This window comes from Hippichthys cyanospilos, chromosome 4 (assembly GCF_059441005.1).
Source record: "Hippichthys cyanospilos isolate Australia breed blue-spotted pipefish chromosome 4, RoL_Hcya_1.0, whole genome shotgun sequence".
Classification (NCBI taxonomy): domain Eukaryota; kingdom Metazoa; phylum Chordata; class Actinopteri; order Syngnathiformes; family Syngnathidae; genus Hippichthys; species Hippichthys cyanospilos.
This window is the reverse complement of record NC_142372.1, coordinates 10,400,103-10,424,332: the sequence shown is the minus strand read 5'-3', so window position 1 is coordinate 10,424,332 and position 24,230 is coordinate 10,400,103. Positions and strand designations below refer to the sequence as shown.

Genomic DNA, 24,230 nt, shown 5'->3' with positions numbered 1-24,230 from the left:
AAATTGAGCTAGTTCAGTTGAAATGGGGATGTTATAGTCACCGAAGACTAGGCAAAGCAAAGCTATAAAATAGAGGAGCAGGCAGGTGTGACAATGAAGAATAAAATGTTGGCAGGAGCATATGTTACATGGCAGAAAGCAGCAAAGGTGAGAGTGATTTTTTTTTTTTTTTAACACCTAAAAAGATAATGGTGCAGAAAAGTGTTTTTTAGTCTGCAGTTGACATCTAATTACTTTATTTGCACAGAATGAAGGGGTAAAGTTGCTCTGGAACTGGCCAAACATGTAAAATCTTGCTGGTTGTAAAGTGCAGACTGAGGGTTGGTGATTTGATTTTTATGATTATAGTAAAATCTGTTTCATGCTTTGGTGCATGTAATTTTTTTTTCATTACGTTTTAATTCTAGCATCGTCATGCTAATGCAGGTAGTTTTGCTAACGCATCCCAATAGCTAACGTTTGTAACATTTATAATCAGATGGCTAATTGAATTGATTGCACCCAGTGGTGTTTTATTATGCCTGGAGCGCGTGGGATAAAATCTTGAATTGCAATGTAGCGCAATTGGTTGGAGGGAGTTGAGATTAGAGGATGCAGCCAAGTTTGTGTTTATTAAAAGACAGCATTGACCTTTTTCCTTGCTCCTGCAGATTGACATATGTTGAATGCAGAGCTATGAGTTGACCCCAAATTGTGACCGAGTCATCTGTAGAATTGACTCTTTGTTGATAGCTGACAAACAGACTCAGGCCCACGGCATGTTACAACTCCGCTGCAAGTATGTTAGCCCAAAAAGAAGAAAACAAAAATAAAGAGCATACAAGGCTTTATTTCCATGCTTTGACATAGTATTGCTTGCTGTTCTTGTTAACTCTCTTATCCTTGGGAGATATCATCTGCTCAAGGGTTCCTCTCATCTGCATATTTCCCAGGAGGGAAGTCTCCTATGCAGCCAAGATCGAAGAGAGGTGGAGAGGGGGGGTGTACACTCTGGGGGCTCCTTGGAATAAAAGGAATTCAGTGAAGAGTTGAGCCTCAGACTTTGTTTGGAATTTGATTCATTTTTCATGGGAAATTCGCCACAAGTGGTGCAGAGAAAGGAGTGAAAGAAAAGTTGTGCAACCATTATTATGAGCGCGCAGATACTGACATGGACTTGACGCACACAGTCGTTAACATGTTTTGCTTCCTTCTAAATGCTAATAAATCTTGGTAATAGGTATTTGCTGACAAGGTTATTGAATCTATTTATATCAGTGTCATTAAAAATAAACCTCCAAGCAGCTGCCATGTTGGTGCCTGTGCCAAGAATCTAGGGTTTTGGAATGGATTCTTTTTGCCCAGTGGAATCTTTATTGTCTGTAAAAACCAGTTTGGGGATGAATCAGAACGAATGCGAGCACTTGAATAAAATCATCATATGGGCGAATTAACCTTAAGGTAAATTCAAAAGTGAAATGTTTTTCTAGATATTTTTTGGATCGTGGTCCGTATTGATGAATGAGGACCTTTTGAGTGAACATTCAGCATCTTTTTCCGCTGAATGTCAGGAACAAGATTGTCTACACAGCTGCAGGAGGATTATTTGCCTTATTGAGAATGTGTTCACAGATCGAAATAGGAAGTAAACACCAAATCACATGTCCTTTAAGCAAGAAAGAAAACCTCCTTGCAAACAGGTAAAGTAATAATGCACATCGACTCGGCTGACTATTTCGTATTAGATTGGTACAGTATGACTGACATAGTGTAGAAGTTACATATGTACCATACATTGAAAAGTTTAATTCAACATGTGACAACCATATTTGTCATACAGTGTGAGTCAAACTTTTGAAAATTCAAATTCAAAACATCTCAGCAGTGATGCCGATAAGTTGTTACTCATAAATGTGCACAATTTCAAGTATATTTACGTTCCAGTAATCAGATTAAGGTCACCTTTCGAATGTCGCCATTAGTTAATTTTGTATATGTATAAACTTCAAAACATAGGTAACTTGACAATACAGGAAGAAGCGCTCATCCTCCATGTAGTAAAACCAAGTCACAAGCAAAGTGAGAATTGACAACGTTTAAATGAAAAGTCTCTAAAGAAATAATTATACAGTACAGAACATCTAATAATGGAACCTATGCTTCTTTTTGCTCACTAAAGTCTCTGAAGAAATTTATAAACACAATTATGTCAAAAATATGCTGTCTTTATTTCATTTTTAATAACAACAAACTTTGTTGTTTAATGTCATAATTAAAATCACTTTCTATCTACATTTTCCAACAAGTATTCAGTAAAGTAAACACCGGATCTCAATCACATCAAGAGCACATCTGCCAATACATCAATCAATATTTTCACTATTCCAAATAACAAATATACAGATGGATGCTACTGACTGTTCTGCCTGAAATGTTTGTTACTCTCCAAATATAAAAGTGGATAAACATTTCTTAGATAAACATTTCTTAGAAAAGATAACAAATATCATAGCTTCTTCCTGTACTGCAGTGTGTCAGTTTTCCTTGATGGTATATAATAACATGAGCAAAGATGGCTCATGGTGCAAAAAGTCCATTTCCAGGAATTTTAACTCACTATTTAGATGTCTGTGTCAGGTTGAGTATGTTTTCAACCCAGTGGTGTAAAAAGTGGTGAGGGCAAACAAAATGCCCCCCCCCCCTCCCCCCCCGGTTTTGTTAATACGACTATTTTAGTTGTTTCTTTTTCTCACACACCAAGTAATGCAGGAAAGCCAATGTAATAGCAGACTTTTATTTTGTAGTCCACAGTGGAGTCCGACACATCTCATCTCTACCAAAATCAACATTATCAATCGCTGATTGAAAACAATAAGAAGCTGCTGGTCAATCATGCTGCCATTGTACAATTACGATAGCATGTGTTAGCAATTGCCACTACCTATGTGATGCATAGAAATGCACTTCGACATTTGAAACTCGGACTCAAAAAATGTCGATTTGTGTGTTAAATGTTAAAAATATGTCAACCAATACGGGCTTTCTTTTAATCGTTAAAAGCTGACACATATCAAGACGAAAGATGAGTGTAAAATGACTTTGAGATTTCATATAATTACAGTAAATTGTCCACTTCAACCATGTGCGTTTAACATAAGTATTCAAATAACATGGTTTCTGTCTTCCATTTTTGTGGTTGGGTCTGTCAACGAATCAATATACATAGGAGCAGCAGTTGTGGTCCACACACTTTTGTGAAACAAGACACCGCCAGTACGAGTCAAAATGTAATAAATATAAAAAGTGGCATTAATGTTTCTATTTGTCATTCTGTCTTGCAATGCAGGCTGGAGTAGATGATGACTCTTTTTATAACATCTTTTGATTCAAGCAAAAAACATTGTTACTCCCAAAAAAGGTTTTACCTTCAAATGTAAATAACAGGATACATATCACAGATCATTTTCTGTTCTTAAAAAGACAGTCAAATCTGGGTACTCTGCTCTTAATACTGGCAAACAGTACTCGTACACACTCACACACACATTGTTTAATGAAACATCTGTCCTAAAAAGAAAAATAAATAAAAAAACATCATATGCACCTGGATAAGTACCATGTTAGATCCAATTACATCTGCATACACTTATACAGATGCACACACACAGCAGTCTCCTATCCCCTGCAGCAATTAACTATGACAGGTCAATTAACATGTTTATTTATGTGCGGGGGATGCCTGCAAGTTGTGTTGTAATGATTCCTGATTCTCTCATTGTGCGCATGCATGGAGGAAATCGAATCAGTGATGAATGTAGACAGAAGTCCTATGCTGGGGGGTATATGAGCCCTTCATTAACTTTGTTTCTGCGGCAATGTGCTTCCTTCACGAAAACGGGGGACATTGGGATACGTCTGAGAGAGTGCACAGGTAGAGGTGCGCTCCTCCGGGATGTTAGGCGGTCTCAGCGGTGTATTGATTGAGGAATGTAATGAGCGCCTTCAGTAAACTCACAAACACACACGCACACACACACACCTATATACACACACACACAAGCTGTGGTTCATTTGGAACACACGTGACTGACACACGTGAGAGCACATTGCAGACAAAATCCATTTTTTTCATGCCATGTTTTTTTTTTTTTCCCCTGAATGTTTATATAGGCACATTGATAGCGTTTTGGAGCATATATCATATAATAACTGTGAAACCACACACACATGGCCAACAAAATGATGAATATTCATAAGGGAATGCATCATGCATCATATTAAAGCATTTAATATCGAATTGCCCTACCTTCCCCACGGAATATTTCATCCATGTTAGGTGGATTAAAGGTGTAGTGTGTTGATTGGGTTATAATGGATGTCCACAAGTCTGCTTGGTTTCATTCAATCACAAAGACATAGTTTTATGTACTGATTTTGTAAGAGTTCAGACATTCATTCTCAGGTGCGAAGTTGGTTAGTTAGTTCACTGTTTGCATGTGTTTTGCTACAGGGGGGGTCTAAAAAATCTCTGACAATGAATTAAGCACTTAAGTGATTACTTTAGTACTTGAGTAACTAGAACTCGTTAGGTAATAACTACTAAAGTAACCAATTACCATAGGCAATAAAGTTCTAATCAATTACTTTAAGTATTACTAATTGTTTACTTTAGTGCCTATGTACCTAAAATAATTGATTACTTTGTTTACTTCAATACTTAAGTACCTAAAGTAATCACTTACGTACCTATGAGTTCAAGTATTAATGAAAACAGTGATGGTAAGGGGAAGCTACCAGAGCCGCCACGTAACAGTATGCATAAAACAGTATGGTTTGGACCAAAAAAAAAAAAAAGAGAAAAATAAATAAGTTGCATTTTCCCACTCACATTTAAACAAACAGAAGTCTGCGATGAGAGAGAGTGTGTGTGGTGAAAAGGCAAAAATAATTTGGCACATATATTTGCAGCATCAATAAAGTGATTACTGCATCTTAAATATTCATCATATCGAGACTCGTAAAGCAAGATGGATGAGAGGGCCGCGTGCGAAAGAAGCGTTGTCTCCCTGGCAACCGAGGAGGCTGCATACGTGACTTCCATCTCATGGCACTAGTGGAGCACCGTGTGCATTGGTCTTGAATAATACAATAAATCTACAGCAATGTGGTTACGATTGTCATATTTGTAACCCTGAAATTTCATTGAAATTATTCATATTCTTGTTACTTGTTACTCTAATGTATCCACTTGTTTTCTTAATAGGAGCAGGGGTGCACGATCTCAAAGGAGCTCAAAATGTTGTTGAGTGTTGCTAATTGTTTGCCCAGACCTTCTGGATGGATTGGCGGTAGCACTTTTAGGGTTTATCACTGTTTTCGCAACATTAATAGCTGAACAAAATAACGAAGTGTTATTCAGAAGAGACAGAAGCTTACTGTGATTTTGTCCTCATGAAAGTGGTTCTAAGGTTATTTGAAGATTCTAACTTGGTTAGTTGTTATGTATGTGCCTCGTCACAACCAGTCCAAAATGTGCCTGTATCTCCAAGTTAGCAATGTAGAAATAGATGGATGTAATAAATGACTATAAAATAGTTTTCAAAAAGCTGGATCAATTGGATGCATGTTCTTTCTGAAGTTAAGAGATTTAATCCTGCCAACATCTTTAAGAAACGACTACACAATTTGTGGCTCATTTGCTGTGAATGAGCTTTTTTTTTTTTTAAATCAGTTATCTTATCAATTTAACAATACTAGTAATATAGTTTTAATATAGTAATATAGGTAACCTGGAGGATCACAACACTTGCACACTGATTTGTTGAAATGATTTTTAGTCAGGCAAATTCAGTGGTTAAAAAGTGAATATTTTATCTATAATTCATTTGCTAATTGAATTATTTTTCATGTACACATGACCAAACCCAGAAAACAAGTGAGCCATGATTGACTATTACCTGAGCTTTGAGTACATATAATGTAATGTTCTACAGTACTGACAGCAGGTGGCAAAGGGTGTTTTTAAAGATATTAATTGATCAACAATTAAGTTATCAAATATATATAAAAAAAAAATTACGACACGGTAGCAGTGCTGGCAGATCAAATACAAAGACACTAAACTGAATACTTACCAAGCCAATTTCAGCAGTACAAATTTAGCATTTTGTTTAGAATCAGTTTCAAAACTAAATTATTTTTCACGTACAATTAATGTTTTTACAAAAACACTTTTTTGAAATTGCCACTACATGTACTCAGCGCTCAGCCAACAGCCAATCACACTGTCACGAACTGTCGCTGTCAAGACGCAAGTTAACTTTCTCACATTTGTACAATTTCAAAGGAGTGCCGCGACGTAGTTATCATTTACGTTCCTTGCGGCATCTTTAAGCAGACACGCCCAACACTTATGTCTCGTTGAGTGGAACGACTGATACGCGACGTAATAAGATCATTACGTATTCAGCTCGTGTGAAAAGCTTGTCTTGTAATTAAGTTGGACCAGCAGCAGGTTGAGGGGCAACCAAACTCAACGTAGTCATTAAAGAGTCGCAATAAAATATTGACTTATTCATGAAGTGACTCATCCTCTTGTTGTTGGGAAGAGTGAATACCATTAAAGAGTGTGCGACGTTCGACATTTGAGCTAAACTGAAGGGCGGAATGCAAATGAGTAATTTTTGATGGTCACTTTAAGATGTGAGAAAAAACACCAGAGGCTGAGCAGACCGCTCATAACCACGAGGTTAGAATGTGCGTAGCTTCCTACCTAAATGTCAGCTACATTACTAATGACCCTCAATCGGTATTTCATGAAAGATATTCAAATATGATGTGATAAATTATTAATGCTACCTAAATTACACACACACAACACTTGACATTTTGACTCGAGCTGAATTCATCAAGTTGTTCCTTTTAGCATAGTGAATTTAAAATGCCATTCTTGAAAGCTTTTAAAGCGACGCCCCGAGATATCTGAGGACTTTTAGCTGTTCAACACAAAAGTCTGGCGAGTGTCGTGAGTGCTGCATAGGCCGTCCAAGGTGAGCTGATGAACGAGTTTTTTTTTTTTTGCCTTTGCTGTCACACTTTCCCCTCCCTTCTTAAAACTTTGTTATGTATCAGGGTCCGCAGGGCGAATCCCATTTCTCTCTCCGACCGTTTCATTCCTCCATCAGCCTTCTCGCTTTGCTCTGCGTTTTTCCCTCTTAACATCGCCTCCGGTACCGCCGTCCCATGTCTTCATCCTATTCCGCCGCTCCTTCCCACTCAGTCAGTGGTGAGCGCTTGTTCTGTTCCAATCAACAATAATGATGAATGTGTCTGATGTTGACAATGGGAATTACCTGAATGAATTGCTTGTCGTTTCATTTCATTTTTGATATAGCAAAGGATGACTGCAAAGGCCCTGTAAAAGAGAAAATAAAATGTGCAATGATTCCCAAACAGTGGCGAGTACCCTCCAGACAATGCATGATATTAAAATTGTAATGGTTGTCTGGTGTAATAATTACACATTTACATTAGTTCCACCCCAAGTAGGATATTTCCCTACCCGTCCCCGATACCTCCAGCGCTCTAAAAAAGATATATAATGGAAACATTTTCTGTAAGAAATTCATTTGTTTTTAACACAAACAATGAACATTTGATGAGCAAAGGTTGTGCTGTCAAACTGACTTTTTTTTCTTTTAAACTTTTCACAGTTAAATACAAATTCAAATGTGGAATTTTTAAAAACATATTATGCATATAGATAATCAAATTCTTCATTTAGCACAATGGCAATTTAATATCTTATAAAATATCAGAGTTTTTTTATTTTTTAATTTTTACACAATTCAGCCATTACTCCCAGTGGACTCTTAAACTTTGTTAATTTCCTGCATAAAATGGATCATTGTTGCCATCTACTGGTGGTTGTGCAGCAGAATAGTTGTTTCCACATTAGATATTTCCAGTGAAGCAGAATCAGATACGCCTTCATCCATCCCCGTTGAAAAAAATAAAAAATGTGATTGACGAGTATACTTGCTAATCGCAGCGAAATAGATAAATATGGCCTGGCTTGAAAAAAAAAGGACTAAAGCAGGGGTGGCCAAGTTTGGTCCTCAAGAGCCACAATCCAGCCTGTTTTCATTGTGTCTCTTCAACTAACACACCTGATTCAAATGATTAGCTCATCAGCATGCTTTGCACAATCCTGATAACGACGCTGATTTGACTCAGGTGTGTTGGTTGAAGAGATACATTGAAAACAGTCTGGATTGTGGCTCTTGAGGACCGAACTTGGCCACCCCTGGACTAAAGGAAGGGAGAAATTGTCAACAGTATGTTATGGAACAGTTGGAAAAGACAATCTCTAGACTAGAGTGCGAAAATATTCTGCCAAAGAGTAGGAATGTATTGACTCACCATGTAACGCAAGTGAAATACTTGACAGAAGCACCCTATTGATTTTCAAATGATATTCAACATGAGAAGTTTCAGGTACCTGATTATCAAAGGTCAAATCAAAGGAAACATATTCTTCTCTCCGTAATCTACTGCTACTTTATTTGTCCAACCTTGAAAGGATTTGTAAAGTGATTTAGCTTTTTCGTAGTACATCACAAGGAGGCTTTATTTTGTCACTGAAAATCTATGTGGTATGCTAACATTAAACTTCACTCCATGCATTTTTCAAAAATGTTTCCTATGCCTGGATTTAATATTGCAACAATTCCAAAATAAATTAAATTAATGGTCCCCACTGGTACCATACTTGCTGTTTTGATGTTTACAGCAGCGTGTTTAACTCATATTCAATTCAAAAGACTTTGTCTTATGAAAAGATATTTCAGTATCTGTATTTATATTTTTAACTTTTTCTTTTCAAATGTTTGTCTAAAAAGGTTCCAAAAACGGCTGGTAGTAAACTAGTTATTCAAATTCAATTAAGATAATTTATCACTAATATAATTAATTTTGATAATTAAGTACTATAGTTGTATTAGTATAGTTGTACTACTGTCGTTGATTAGGTAATGGGGTATCAAAATACTGAATTACTTTGGGTAAATGATTACTTTTGGTACTACAGTGCTGAAGTAGTCAATTACTTTGGGGTTAGAAATTGATATTTTGAGTAATCAGTTGTGTAAAAAAAGTAATTTATTACTTTAGGCCATCAGTTACATAAAGTAATTGATCACTTTAGTAAGTGTATGCCTATAGTAATTAATGATTTTAGTTCTTAATTATCTGATGCACCTAAAGTAATCAATTACTTTAATTACTAAAGCACTAAAGTAATCAATAAGTTTAGTGTTGAATTCATTTAAGATCAGTCCATTTTTAGACCTCCCTTTAGCTATTAAATATAGAAATAATTACCAGGTATTGAATATCTGTACTCTTTAAAAAAAAGTTTCAAAATATGTCTCTGGAATTGAATAAATTAAGGATCAAATTTAACGGACCTGAAAAAGTCATTCTCTGCCGTTCAATAAAATCCAGCCCACAATGCCTTTATTCCTTCAAGTTGACACCAAAAAAATAAAAACCTTATTGATTGAATGTGGGATTTGTTTTCAACTTTCAGAAAACACATTTGTTCTGTTGTTTATTTTAGCAAATCCCAGTCCAGCCACTTTGCATTAATTAGAATGTGAAGTGGAAAAATAACAAGTCCCCACATTCCTTCAAGTGAGAGCCGGTGGTGTTGTTGAGGAGAAGGCCTGAGGACACGACCGGGGAAACAACAAGGTTTTCACGGCCTTTTCTTGCTCACCCTGACAAGTACACTGACATTAACATATAAACTTCGAGAAGTACGTTGCCCTTTTTAAGTTTCAGCCTCTGTGTGCGCGCGTGTTTGTGGGCGTGTGACTCGCTCGCTTGATCTTTTTGGGAAGGCAGGTAAATGTTAAATGTCAGTGGCGTCGGGTTCAGGCGGTGTGCGTGCTCTGTGTTAACCTGTTCTTGCTGGATTGATCACATGAGCTTCATCTGTGAAAATGTCATTTTTCGCCATATGTCCAGTACCATAAAACAGCTTTTATGGTGATTATTCATTCCTTAGCCATTACGCAAAAGACAATGAATTGGGAGCCACGTTTGTAGTTGTCTCCATCAAAGTTAAATATCAATTCATGTAAAGAGCTTTCGCAAATCAACAAATAAACAAGTTAAAACATGAAAACAAAATTGGGAATTGCAAAAAAAGAGGTAACATCCCCAAAAAATACAAGCAAACAAAAAACGCACGAGAGAAAATTATCCGCGACTTCTGTAACGTGCAGTTATTTTGCATTTGAAATGTAGACTTTTGTTTTGTTTGCTTATTTGGCTTTGTTATTTGTTGTTGTGATTTGCACTTCAGGCCTACATTAGAAATATCTACTTAAAATAATTCTGAAGTTTAATACAATATCTGGATCTGGATGTTTCAGAGGGATACAATAAACACTTTTTTTAATCACCTTACCACCACTCATCCTCTTCATCAAATGTGAGAAAGATTATCATACATACGTACCTCTAAATCCTTATAAGTAGGGATGAGTATTGTGCCTTAAAAGTGTATTGTGATATATTGCGATACAGCAAAGATGCACTGCGATACTTATTGCCATATGTTGGTTTGGTAAAAAAATAAAAATAAATAGAAACAAGAAGAAATCTATTTTAATTTATCAAATACATTGAAACCTTCAAATAGGGTCACCTGTATGTTTTTTGTTCCCACCTTCATATCACAAAAATTACTCAGTATATAAAAGAATACAAAACGAAATAAAACGAAACAAAACTACTTGCTCTCCTGCCGCGCATGCGCTTCCTCCACGCTCCCTCGCTCGCTCGACCAATCCCTCGCTCGCCGGTCACACCGTACACGCAACACTATTGCAACATAATTTAATGTGGTGTTTTTGAAGCGCTTGGAATGATTTATATGTAAAACACGATTCATAATACAGTGGTACCTCGGTCCTCGAACGCCTCTATACTCGACCAAATCGGTGCTCGACCAAAAAAATCAAGTAGGTAATGCATCGGACCTCGATCAGATTTTCGGTGCTCGACTAGCCGAGCCTAGCCGAGCCGAGCCGAGCCGAGCCGACCCGAACGCGCTCCTCGGCCCTTCTCGGCCAGCGGGTAAGCGCCAGTTCAACTCAGACCGCCAGCGGAGTAAGACGTTTGTTCGAGTATTTCTTCCCGGATAGAAACTTTTTCGTGTCGCTCTAGCCCTTAATAATGGGTCCAAAGAAAGACAGTGATAAGGGGAAGGCAAAGAGGAAAACAATGAGGACCACTATTGAACCGAAGAAGGAAATTATAGCAAAATATGAACGCGGTGTACCTCGCGTCGCAGTTAGCTAGCGTCATCATGGAAGGAGTAACTCCCTCCCGTCCTCTCCACATCCATTCCTGTATGCCATCAACCACTCTCCAAAACGTAAGTAAATTATACAAAATGGTTTATAATGCTTTATTTATCTTTATCTTTATCATGTACTGCTTGTGCACATTTACTTGTGCACACATACTTTCCATTATTTCTTATGGGGAAAATTGCTTTCGGTGTTCGAACAAATCGGTGCTCGACCACCACCTCAGAACGGATTATGGTCGAGTACCGAGGTACCACTGTATGGAAAAAAAATCATGATGCAAAAGCCACTCGGGGGCGGATTGATATAAAAAACGAAATATTACGAAAATAAGGAATTTCAAAAGCGATATATTGAAAAATGAATGTCATATTGCTATATGCATATCGCGTCATTTTGTATTGCTGTCTATCGATATTATCGCGCAGCCCTACTTATAATGCTTGTGAGTTTTAAGTAAATGTTATCTGTGTCAGCATATTGGGTCTCACACGGATGTTTGTTTCATGTTGAGAAGTCAAACTACTTTTTCCGTCCTGTGCGCAGAGTACTGACTGCACACGCCAGAGGCCTTTGAGGTGCTGCCACTCGTCTCTGCAGCTTCCCCTTGCTTTGTTGCCGCTGCCAGCAAAAGTGAATGTCTTTGAGAGCAGGCCTCTTTTCCTGTCCCTCCAAAACAAGAGTCGGGCCAAACCCGACTGCTGTAGAAATATTCAAATTGTTTTTCCGCCGTGGAGAAAAACATCATGTAAATTCATAAAATGAAAATCGCAGTTTTATGAGCTTTTTGTTCTTAATTTTGTCTTTATTGCGCCTTCAGGGGAGGAGTGTAACCAAAACAATGTTTAGTTGTTTTGTTTTTAGCTTGGCGTGCACATTTCAAAATTGCCTCGCATTGTCAGTCAGCAGATCTGCGGCGATGGCTTGTTATTGTTCCAGCAAAGCGCCATCTGTCTCGCGCCTGCGAGGGTGCCAATCAGCATCCCGTCTGAAATTGACTTAGTTAGAACTGCTGGCCTTGATGCCAGTTGTTTATTCAGGTCAAGAACTTCTACGCACACGCACAAAATCAGGGGCGAAGTGTGTCCCCGCTTGCTCCGCCGCGAAGTACCCGGGGGACATCCTGTGTTTCGTGCCAAAGTTTGCTACCTGGGTAGTTGTTATTTATTTATTTCTTTATCCCAAGTCACTCTCCGGCAGCCTCGTCCCTCGCGGCCGCGTCCCCTCACGTACGAGGACTGCACATCAATGGCGGCGTTAAAGGTTACAAAGCTCGACAAAGGGACACGTTCGCAGCGCCGGCTGGAAGCTTTACTGTAGCCGCTTTGATCTTGGAGTCACGCACTCGACTTTCTCGGTGACACGCTTCTACGACAAGGACTTAAAAGTGAGCGCATTTTACATGCGTGTCACAAAGTAGGCTGTGTAATTACTGCTGAATGTCAGCCTTATACATCAGGCACATTTAGGACAGCGGCAACCTTCTGTGACCCATAACCCCATTTTTACATCTATTTACAGTACAAGATGTAGAACTTAACCTGACAAAGTGTTCCGAAGCTCTCTTTAGTCATTGTCTTTTGAAGGACAAGGAGAAAGTATAAAAAAGATCATTACAGTCATTGCTAATAAGCTTTACCTGTCTCGGTTTTGTGATGAAACATTATTTTTTCTTGTCATATTACATGATGAATAAAAAAAGTTACATTTCCAACGTCTCTGCCAAACTGTCCCTGTCGCCAACATAAAATGGTTAACTGTTAACTAGTTTACTGTACGATGCCTATTGCCAGCGTTTAGCGCTGCATTTAGTGTAAATTTGCCGCTAGCTAGCAGCGTCCGAATGCTACATTTCGGCTGGTTGGAGCAGTCTATAATTATTTTAAGGCAGTTTAATAAATGTAAATGATTGCGCTTAATTTGACGCCTGACCACTGCTGTTCCTACTGATCACTTTTGAACTATTTTTGTTTTTTTTCTTTTTAAAGTTGACTTTGCTAACACAGCCATAAAGACCCCTTAGATAAAGCAGTGTGAATTATGTCACAACATGCTGTCCCATTTGCTTTTGTGCAATTTGTTATGCATCTTATTTATGTTTCATACAGGCTCAAAGAAACTGGGCTTGTTGTCAAGGTCACTCGTTAATCTCTGGATTTCCATCTTCCAATTATTTTTGCATTGTTTGTAATTATGCAACAAGCTTAACTTTGGCTTTTTGGTTTTTTTTTGCAAACATGTTTGATAGTGCATTGATGCATGCAGCAATTTTATAATAATGGCATGAATTCAAAACACAAAAGAAGGTCGTTCATAGATAATGCATAAACTTAGCTTTGACCATTGGTTTTTAAAAATAGCATGTGGAGGGACACTAAAAAGTCATTTTAGAAACTAGAATTTAGGAGATTAGTTACTCATTTTTGGCATTAGCCATGACAAGGAACTAGTTGTTTATTGATAACTTTCCCTTAATATATGTCAATGTTTTGCCTAGGGTTTTTGATGTTTAATTTTTATAACTTAACGTAAGTACAGTATGTACTCTTTTGGATCTTTTTTCTTTGAACATCTATTCGTTTGCTGAGATTCATTTAACAAGAGTTAAAAAAAAAATATCCAAAAATCTATGTAAGATCGAAGCACAAGATTAAAACTTTTCTTCATTCTCATCCTGAACTCAGCCTCTCAAATGGAATACACTAAAAATATTAAATCTGACAATTGCAATTTACTATAGCATTATCTTGGTGAGTGCAATACTGATGCTTGCTAACTGTGACACCTCAAACATGATAGCTTGTCATGTATATGTACTGTAAATGCAATTTCAACAATATCTGCTATAGTTGTGGCATTAATGCTACTTTGCTGCAGCAAAGTAGTTTCGTTGTTTGTTTGCGTTCCCTCTGTATATTCCAGGCAGAATATGCTCCGCTTTTGATTAGCTGGGTGCAATGGGCTTTTGGAGCCTCGGCACGCCACAGTAATTAGACTGTCAGTCAAAACCAGATGGCTGCTGCCTGAAATGGGAAAGCCGCCTAAAAGTTTGTAAACCACTCTCTGCTTTGTATTTATTTATTTGTTGTGGTGGCTGTTGCACAAAAAGACATACACACGTTCATATTCTTTCATGTTCATGTTCTCATATTCGTTCATGTTCTTATTGCACAGATTTATCACTTGAGTCCTAATTTTACACTGATCAGAAATAACAATCATTCCAAATATTCACTCTTTTTTTTTTTTTTTTTTTTTTTGCGGAATTGTCCTAATTTTTCAGCCCCAGAAATTCATACATTTATTTATTGTATGAAAGTCACCACTGATTCACATGATTGCAATTTCAACATGCCTTTTATGTTGTTATTAAGGGCTATTATTTCCCTCATTCCAAAAATTCAAACATTTCCACAAAGTTCAAAAATGTTCCTGTAAAAATTCAGTACACTCCTAGTGACACACTAAATGTAATAGTTTCTATTTGAATATTACCATTCCTATCAGATTAAACCAACCCAAAATGTAATCTTGTTGACTATTTTTTTTAATCAAAATACCAATTTAGCCATCAATCACAACCCTTTGTCTCATTTTGTCTTTTCCAGATTGTTTTTGAAGGAATCCGAGGGAAGAGCTTTGAGGGTGACATCGCTATCGACGACGTGTCTATCACCATGGGCAAATGCAAGCAAGAGAACACTGTTGCCAGCGCAGGTAAGACAGGTAAGATAGATTGGGGCCTGATTTTCAGAGGTGAATATTACTTACTTAGAAAAACATGCAAGAGTTTTTTGGTCACTGAAAACTTAATATTTATGTATGCCGTTTAGCTCTAAATGTGCCTTCCTGTGCTTGACTTATTGGGGGTTCGAAAACAAAAGCAAGTCGCATCCTGAAGTGGACACTGATTGGCTATGACTGTTTTTGCCATTACCTGATAGGCCCCTGTTGTGGGGGGGAAGCTCAGGAGCAAAATGAAGAAGTGAAAATGAAAGACCATGTCAAAGTTTCACATGTATATATACTGTATATATATATATATATATATATATATATATATATATATATATATAATATAAAGCAGCTCAGGTTCAGCCTAATGCATAAATGTAAAGCACCCAGATGCAAATGTACGAGCCATTGCAAAATGTTTTTAATGTTGATTTCTAATTAATCAGTGATTGAAAAAAGAAAATAGCTGAAACTCAACATTTCAGTCAGCACTTGGGACTGGTGTCAAATACAGCAGAAGGGAAAGGGTTGCAATTCACCCGATAAAGAATGTAATTGACGGAAGCCGCTTTTAACTTTTATATCAATCTATAAATCTGCCACAACAACATGATGTATCTGAAAATACAAATCTTAATTAATCCCTCAACTTTAAACTCTTGACAGTAATAATTAAAATACATATGCGTACAAATGAATATTTTCAATGTAATGTAACTAGTCTAGTTTATTTCAATAGTATTAGACAGATCTTAATTCTCAATCCAGGTTTAGGTTTTCTGCATGTACAATATGCATTCATCCTCTAACTTTCTACACCTACGCTGACATTTTCTACGTGTTTATCATCAATGTTTTCTATTATCTGTACACCTCTGCAAAGCCGGATCCTTAAGGACTCTTTTAGACTTGAAGTGCTCATCCTGGTACAAATAACATGAAGGAGAAAGCTTTCAAGATAAATAGAATAAGACTGCAGCTTGGACTGTGCATGTGTATGTTTGTATTTGAGTAAATGCAAGTGGCAAAATAAATCAGTGTATGCTGCCAGCTATAGAGTACTCAAAGTTTGCAGGGGAAACCAAACACCCTTTTCAAATGTGTGGTGCTGTAGTGTACTGATCTCTCTGCCAATTTGGAGTCATGTTGTGACAGCCAAATGTTAAGGTGGGTCATGACAATTTGATATTTGGCTGCAAGGTCATTGTGAAAGGGGGAAAAAAAAGGTGAGAAATCACCCTCACAGCCAGCCTGGCCCACAACAGGAGAGTCTTCGAAAAGCAACAAAAGTGAGAAAGTGAATTATTAACAGTTTTTTTTTTTTTAGCTCCTCAAACCCACAGCTTGCCATGTGCGCGCATGTGCACTCGCTAGCCTGCCCACTCGTGTGAGATGTGGCACATATGTGTGCATAAAGACACTGGCGGATATTTTGAATAATGGATGAAGGTGTAAACAGGAAGGGGGAAGCTCTTGATCGCTACAGAGTTGTGCGAGGTTGTCCTGCAGGTTCTGCGCACTATGTGCAGGCAGATGGGTAATTATCAGGCAGGCGGGTGGCTGAACGCTCACCGTAAGATACCAACGCTTCTGTCTGCCAATGTGCAGTCGCTGAGCTTAACACCAGGAATAGCAAAGCTTTCATTTCAATTTATGCCGGACAGGTATTCAAGGTGAGAATAATATTGGATTCGTCAAAACATACATAGCACAAATGAATGAAAACACCGGGGAATTGTAACATTCAATATTTTTTGGTCAGCTTTTGGTTTAATCATGTTGTTGGTTTCACACTTTTTTCCCAAATGAACAAGCTGTACTCACGGGGGGAAAAAAACATTTTTTTCTTTACAAATTAAGGGGTGGGGAATTTTTAAATTGGCCAGAGGTGCTGTGTGGAAGGAGCCTAATGGCCTCCACCGACAATACCAAAAAAAAAACAAGTTATTGGCTCCTTTGCTGAAAAATCAGTTTATAAAGGGGATGGAAAGGTCACTATGGAGTTGATCCCCACATATTGTTCGACATTCGCTGATTTCCTTCTTTGGGGATTTTTTTCCCCATGTATACTGTGTATGTGTGAGTGTGTGTGTGTGTGTGTGTGTGTGTGTGTGTGTATGTATGTGTGTGTATATATATATATATATATATATATATATATATATATATATATATATATATATATATATATATATATATACATATATATATATATATATATATACATATATATATATATATATATATACATATATATATATATATATATATATATATATATATATATATATATATATACACACACATACATACACACACACATCCCCTTATTAGTACATCTTTCCTCATTCAACGGCTCTTCTGTCTTTCATAGTTCTGATCGGTGGCTCCCAGGCCCTCCCGTTGGCCAGGTGGGCGACCATTTTCCTCCCCTGCATCGTGTCCCTGCTCTGCAGATGATGAGCGGTTGACCACAGCGCCACCTTCTGTCTGTGCTGACAGACACTGCCCTGACTCGCGCTCTTACTTCTCCTCTCGACCCGACTTCTTCCCCCTCTCGCCTGTGTCCCCCCCCTGTATCCACGATCCATGCAAACACAGCATTTACTTTATTTAAACACCTTGATCCAATGACATATTATAACAAACATAATCTTAACACGTATTTAAGCCAAACTTCTCTATTAGTCCATTACATTTCCTAATATCCATGTCAAGTGTCCCCTTGTCTTCATCATTAGCCTACGTCTAGACATCAACGACCCCCCCTCCCCCCTCCACACACCCTTTCCCCTTTCCCCGAGACACACCAAAGTGTCGGACACTCTACCAAAGATGACCTGAGGGAAAAGAACGAGGGATTCCGGGGAGCTGGCGAACGAGACAGATAATGTGGATGAACTTTTCCTTCTGCTGACCTTCGCCACCAGCCGAGCCGCTGAGCGACAGAGACAGCTTCAACTAGAATGAATGAACGGACTGGAAAGACCCAACGTGAGGACAGGGAGGAGGAGGAAGATGGCACTCCTGGTAGCCTCTCTGCTCACCACAAAGAAAGTAAGATCAGTGTGGATTCTACGTGTACATTAATCTCTATATATTAAATATAAGCAAAGTTTAAATATAAGCGGGGATGCCGAAGGACTCTATAAACTGAAATTAAAGAAGCACAACATTTATACGACCTCTGTTGTTCCTTTGAGTTTTATTGAACTTATGTGACGTTACAATTTGTCTGAGCAATTCCCTGCTTTTTGATATTTTTGAATTTGTTTATGCCACGGGCAACGGGTGACGTGAGTGTTGTGACACAGGTGTCAGGTTGTAAGCATATCGAGCATATTGTGCGTGTGGAATGGAAAGCCCAAAAGTGCAACAAGTCATTGAATGTCCCATAAAGAGAAGCTGGAGATGTGTATGTAGCTGCTGCGCAGAACGGATGATGTGTAAAATTCACCTTTTCTCTAAGCCTCGCCCCTGGAAGACAGCCTAGCTAATCAGAATGCAGGATAAAACAAGGTCCGATGCTTTCCAGGTTAATTAATTGATAATGTTACTGTTCGGTTCTTTTGAAAGAGAATCGTGGTGAAATAAAGCGTATTGGCTGCAGGTCCTGACTTTACAAGCTCTCAACCAAAATCAGATACTAATATGCATCTGAATGGGCAATGTACACAAAAGAAATGAACGTCCACATCAATTGGTGTCAATTTAATCCCTTTCAGCTTGGTAATGATATTAAGTGGGGAAAAATGTCAATCCCAATACAACCCTTATTCGACTGTTGCTAGGTAAATTAGGCAGTGGGTAACATCAGATTATTAAAATATAAAAAGAGCAGGTTTTATTTGGGTTCAAATGAGAGGTAGTACCAGTATTTTTGTTGTCCTACCTAAAGCACTGGAAAAATACTTGCATTACCTTTCAAATCACACAATGAAGTTCTTAGCACAGTTAGCTAATTGCTAACGTGACTTTATTAATGTGACGCCCTAACAAGCTGAGCTAACTCTTCCAATGATTGTATACAGTAAGTAAACAGAGCGTTTGCTAGCTTTAGCTGCTGTATGTAGCTCTGTATTATCGACAAACCACAATTCACATCCATTGTCATTCGTTGACACATTGAAAGGTGGAAGTAACTTTGGAAGAGTAATACTTAAGATGGAGCCGAAAGCTTGATGGACGTAGTGAAGCAGGCAGGTCTTGGCGAAAGGTGAATTACAGAGGAAATCTGCTGATATTGTTTAACGCTTGAATGTCTATGTCTTGTGAACAGTCACAAAAATATCCTCGCTGTGCAATGGAAAGCAGGTGTCACCACATATCTGATAATTTTTCTGGAAAAAAAAAAAGATTTCTCTTGACAAATCGCAACCTTTGTGGTTACATGCTTTACATTGCATGGTCCGGATATGATTGGTAAAATCAAGCAATACTCATATCTATAGCTCTATAACCCATAGTTTATGATTACAATTATGGTAGCATTTCATCTTCTCGTCCGATGACATCATTAATGAGTTGTAATGTATAATTGTGTTTATTCATACAGGTCTGTACTGTGAGTACAACCGTAGCTGGTTTAATCATTTGTTTATATAAGGTTTTTCAATGATAATTCTCTATTTTGATTCCGGCGTTCTTTGTATTTTGCCTGTCACATCATGTTTTTATGGATTATTTTATGTGTGTGTTTAAATCCATTCAATCCTGAGGACATGGTTACGTTTTTTTTAAAAGTCCAGATTTTCAATCCCAGGTACTTATTTATATTTTCCTTTCCATTTTTAGCAAGGGTTTGGTAATATTAAAGTAATAGACTACTTTAGGTCATCAAGTATTTGTGTGATTGTGTGATTGATTATTTTTGGTCATTATGTACTAAAGTAACCAATTACTTTAGGAAATTAAACACTAAAGTAATCATTTATGTATTTTATGAAGTACTAAAGTTACTTACTATTACTTTTGATCGTCAGTAATCAAGTAATTGATTACTTTCGATAGTGAGGTGCTAATGTATTGGATTGTTTGAGGTAATTAAGTACTGAGGAAATTGATTGCTATAGTCCTATAAAAATATAATTTTCACATTTATAGCCAACAACTGCAGTGACTGAGTCCAAATCATTTGTGGTCGCAGAGTATTTCGTGCATAATTTTTAATGTGTTAGGATCTTACTTGTGCCCTGATTTCTTCTGTGAAAATGCATTTTAGACATCCATTGTCATCAATGGCAATGTATGATTTCTAGTTCTAATATAATAGATTACTTTTTGGAAAGTAATTGATAAAGTACTTAAAGAGTACAAAGGTAACCAATTGCACAAACAGTTGAAGTAGTTATTTACCTACAGTAATCTATTACCATTGTACTTATTTTTTTTATTTTTTATTTTTTGCCTGGTAATAAATAAGGTAAATAATGTAAACCCTGGGGCTAGAATATCTGGACTTAAAAAAAAAAAAGTATGACGATCTTTGGCATTGATTGAATTAATCTAATTTTGCTTTAACCACATGCTACTGCAAAAGTGTACGTTATAGTGGGTGTATGTCACTTTTTGTTCCCATGTCTGTTGCTCAAGCTGGACAAAGCGCTACAGATGGATGAATTAAATCAAGCAAAGTAAGCAGACCTGCGCTTTCAATGGTGTGCCGTTTGTCTTTTTTGTGTCTCTCAAACTGAGTTGATGATTTTATTTTTTTAATTACTTCAATGTATTATCTAAAAAAAAAATAAGGCCTATAAAAATAACGTATGAAGAACCTTTGTTTGCATTTTATTTTAACTGATACAATTAGACAGTGTTTGTGAAGATTACAAGGTTAAAAGTGCTCATCTGTTTTTGGAAAACACTTTTTAAAACTGACTTAGTCTCTTGAGGTTCTATTTTTTTTTTTTTTAAGATCCAAACCAAGCTTAAATATTTCTTGGATAAATGCCACCTGGTTGCTAATCTACATTGTGTTTATCCAAGAAGCATAAGGCTTTGTTTCAAAGCTATGCCATCTGTAAATCTACCCGGTTCCCTAAAATGGAAGATCACTCTAAGAGACACGTTGTCTCATTTAATCTTGTGTTGTCCACTTGAACAAATAAATAGCTTACCTCAAATGGAGAGTCTCTGGACAAATAAATAAATAACTGGCCATAATTACGTTTATCACCACAATGACAGACTGTAGATCTTACATCAAATTATATCCATTTGATTACACTTATTCCAGTTTTGAAGTTTTAGGTTAGAGTTTTTATCCAATAAAATTTCAGTTAACTTGTGTCGTCGGGCGATATCAAAATTGCCCGAGGCCTTCAGAATCAACATTGCGGGCGTCAGTACACTCTAAGTGAATGGGCACATATAGTTAATAGATAGTTGGGATAGCCAATCAGATCACGAGTTGGCAATAGTAAGACCAGCTCGAAGTTCTCACATTGAGTATGACATGCACGCACCCTGTGATTGGATCGGAGGCAGCGCTATGGACATCAACCAAGCTACACGGTATAGCCTACACCAGAGCCAGATCTTCACCACAAAAATCAAATATATCTCCTCGCTTATTTAAACCACAATGGCCGACGGGCAGAAAAATGTCAAAGTCAATAAAGTCTTGAGGAAAGAAAGAATGGATTTAGTGTTGAAATCAGTATTTTTGAGGATAGCTGTTTTGGTGAGTACAAGCATTTTATGTATTTATTTTTTTTCAATTCTGTTTCAAATTCATATTCAATTAATTGATATTGCGTATCACATGTAGTGATAATTTTTAATTGCTGATGCTGGTGATGCCAGACTTGCACAAAATGCACCTCGAGAATCAACCCATTTGATTACATTATACAGTATCTTCACTTCATTTTATAGTGGAGCACTTAATGTCATGGCTGGGCTTAAGTCCACAGAACAGGAGGAGGTATCTGACTGTTAACATTCCACCTGCTATATACTGTATCCACTCTTGAACAGATTGAATTTGGCCCGGGAGAAGTACAGCTCTGTAAAATCATCCAATAAATGGAACACCTATTATATCCAGCCATATGAACGAAATGAAATAAATGCAGACACACAGGTAGAGTCAAGTGGGAGGATATTCCATTTAATTTGTCTTGTTTGCAGCGTGCAATACACCAACATATACACACAATATTTTCTTTGTTCGTTTACAGCACAAGCAGGCTGGTAGGACTTTTTGTGTGTTCTGTCATATGGTGTTCCACAGGGGTCAATTTTAGAATACTTGCTCTTTTTACCATTTGAGCTTCCCTTAGTTTGAAAACGAGTTTCAAAAACATTTCTTTCCACTGCAATGTGGACTACAGTCAAACTTACAGTATGTCCCACTGTCCCCATTAGGCCTCCTTTGTCCTGTCTAGCGGATGTCCAAACCTGGTTAGCACCGATATAATTACATCTTTAAATGAAATGATGATTCCATATTGTCTACTAGCTCAACGCCCTTGTATATGTCTTCATTGGATTATCTTTCCGCCTCTCTGTTGATGTGATGGATTGAACATGTGTTGGATGCAGCAAACGTGACAATTAATGAGCTTTTTAAGGAGGAAATAAATTACCCACAAGCACCCGCAAAGGAAAAAAAATATCAGCGTCAGCTTGCTAATGAGTTTTATATCCAAAGCTGTCCGCTCGTGCAAGGCTAATTTGAGCATGACGTCTAATGAATCACACATCTCATCACGCCGTGTGTCACCACAAGGTCTTACCGTCAAAACAAATACCACACCATCTATTACGCTTCAGCACTGTGTGATTACACTCATCCTTGTCGCACAAATATTAGCACCGATGGTGTTTTGTAGTTTATTTGCTTTAATCTTTTTTCAAGTCATCATCTTGTTTGCATGCAAGCACAGGTGACGTTTGGTCGTGTAGTACAGGACATCACTTATCATACAAACAACAATAATTGGTGTGCTCCTGCAGTATTTGGAGTGTAGCTTTCATTTCCCCTTCTAAATATATGGTTAGGGTTTCAAAGTAAGGTTTCATCATATGATAAGGGTTTCAAACTTGGCTTTTACGCTATTATTGGGGTATTAAGGTTGGCACACAGTTTGTAATCATTGTTCGAAACTATGGGTGAAAATAAATCCAACTCTCAGAATGTGTGACCTCAGATTTTTAATAAATCAAATAAATATTAGGGTTTCTAGTTATAGTTTAAAACTAAGATAGGGTTTCAAAGCAGAGTTTCAAACTACGATCATGGTTTAAAAGTAAAATTTTAAACTAGGGTTAGGGTTTGAAAATAGGTTTTTCAACTAGTGTTAGGGTCACAATTTATAGTAGTTTTAAATTATGAGTAAATACAGAATGTGTGACCTCAGGTTTTTCAGTAGAGTTGAAGATTAAGTGAGCATGAAAGTAGGACGTCGAACTAGGTTGTGGTTTCAATGTAGGGTTTCAAAGTAGAGTTCAGGGTTCAAAGTGGGGCTTCAAACAATTAGGGCTTCAATCAAGGTTTCAAACTATTATTAGGGTTTTAAAGTAGGGTTACAATTTGTAACAGCTTTAAATCAGGAATGAATGTGGGATATAAAAGTAGAGTTTCACACTATTGTTTTGATATAGCATTTCAGACTAGGGTGATAGTTTCAAATTAGGGTTTTAAACTAAGGTTAACTACTCTGAAAACCTCAACCCCAGAGCCCTACTAGGAGACTATGAACAGACTTATTATACATCAATATCATTAATTATCATTATTAACTTTAGCAAATTAATTAAAAAAATGGGTCTCTACCTCGGCCAATATTAGCTTTCAAGAAATGTTTTAAAAACCTTTTGAGGATGATTTGAGTCTCTACTAGGCCTATAATGCATGTTTTGGGAACGTGTATTTAAAAAACAAAGCAAAACAGTATCTTTAGGCTTATTTCGAAAGGCCAACACACGTCTAAGAATTTCATGTAAAAATGTCTTGTCTTACCTTCCGCCGCACACATCTCTTGTGCGTTAGCTACCAGTGTGCAGGGAGAACAATTGGACATCCTTACGACTGTCCTCTTTACATTATTCATCAATCACTGCTCTTCTGCTCCGCTTTCCTTAAATGTTTCCTCAGTCAAAAAAAGAAGGCTGCAAAGGTAAAAAGTGGAA

At 37.3% G+C, this 24,230-nt stretch overlaps 1 protein-coding gene and 1 long non-coding RNA gene across 4 annotated transcripts in view; one reads left to right on the top strand and one right to left on the bottom strand.

Annotated features, from left to right (window-relative positions):
- The window catches only part of mdga1 (MAM domain containing glycosylphosphatidylinositol anchor 1), a 172,448-nt gene extending 151,698 nt beyond the window's left edge, over positions 1 to 20,750 (top strand). For 2 of the 3 annotated variants that reach the window (XM_088413726.1, XM_088413725.1), the window contains 2 exons: positions 14,969 to 15,086; positions 17,470 to 20,750. In XM_088413726.1, coding sequence (XP_088269852.1) covers positions 14,969 to 15,086; positions 17,470 to 17,555 — 204 coding nt within the window. In that variant the 3' untranslated portion in view covers positions 17,556 to 20,750. The remainder of the gene's footprint in view (positions 1 to 14,968; positions 15,087 to 17,469) is intronic. The other variant, XM_088413727.1, reaches the window with a different exon arrangement.
- LOC148424539 (uncharacterized) lies at positions 854 to 24,230 on the bottom strand. The gene is made up of 3 exons (XR_015865459.1): positions 24,061 to 24,230; positions 7,332 to 7,393; positions 854 to 1,000 (listed from the first exon to the last, which is right to left on the bottom strand). It is a non-coding gene; the product is annotated as an uncharacterized LOC148424539 (long non-coding RNA).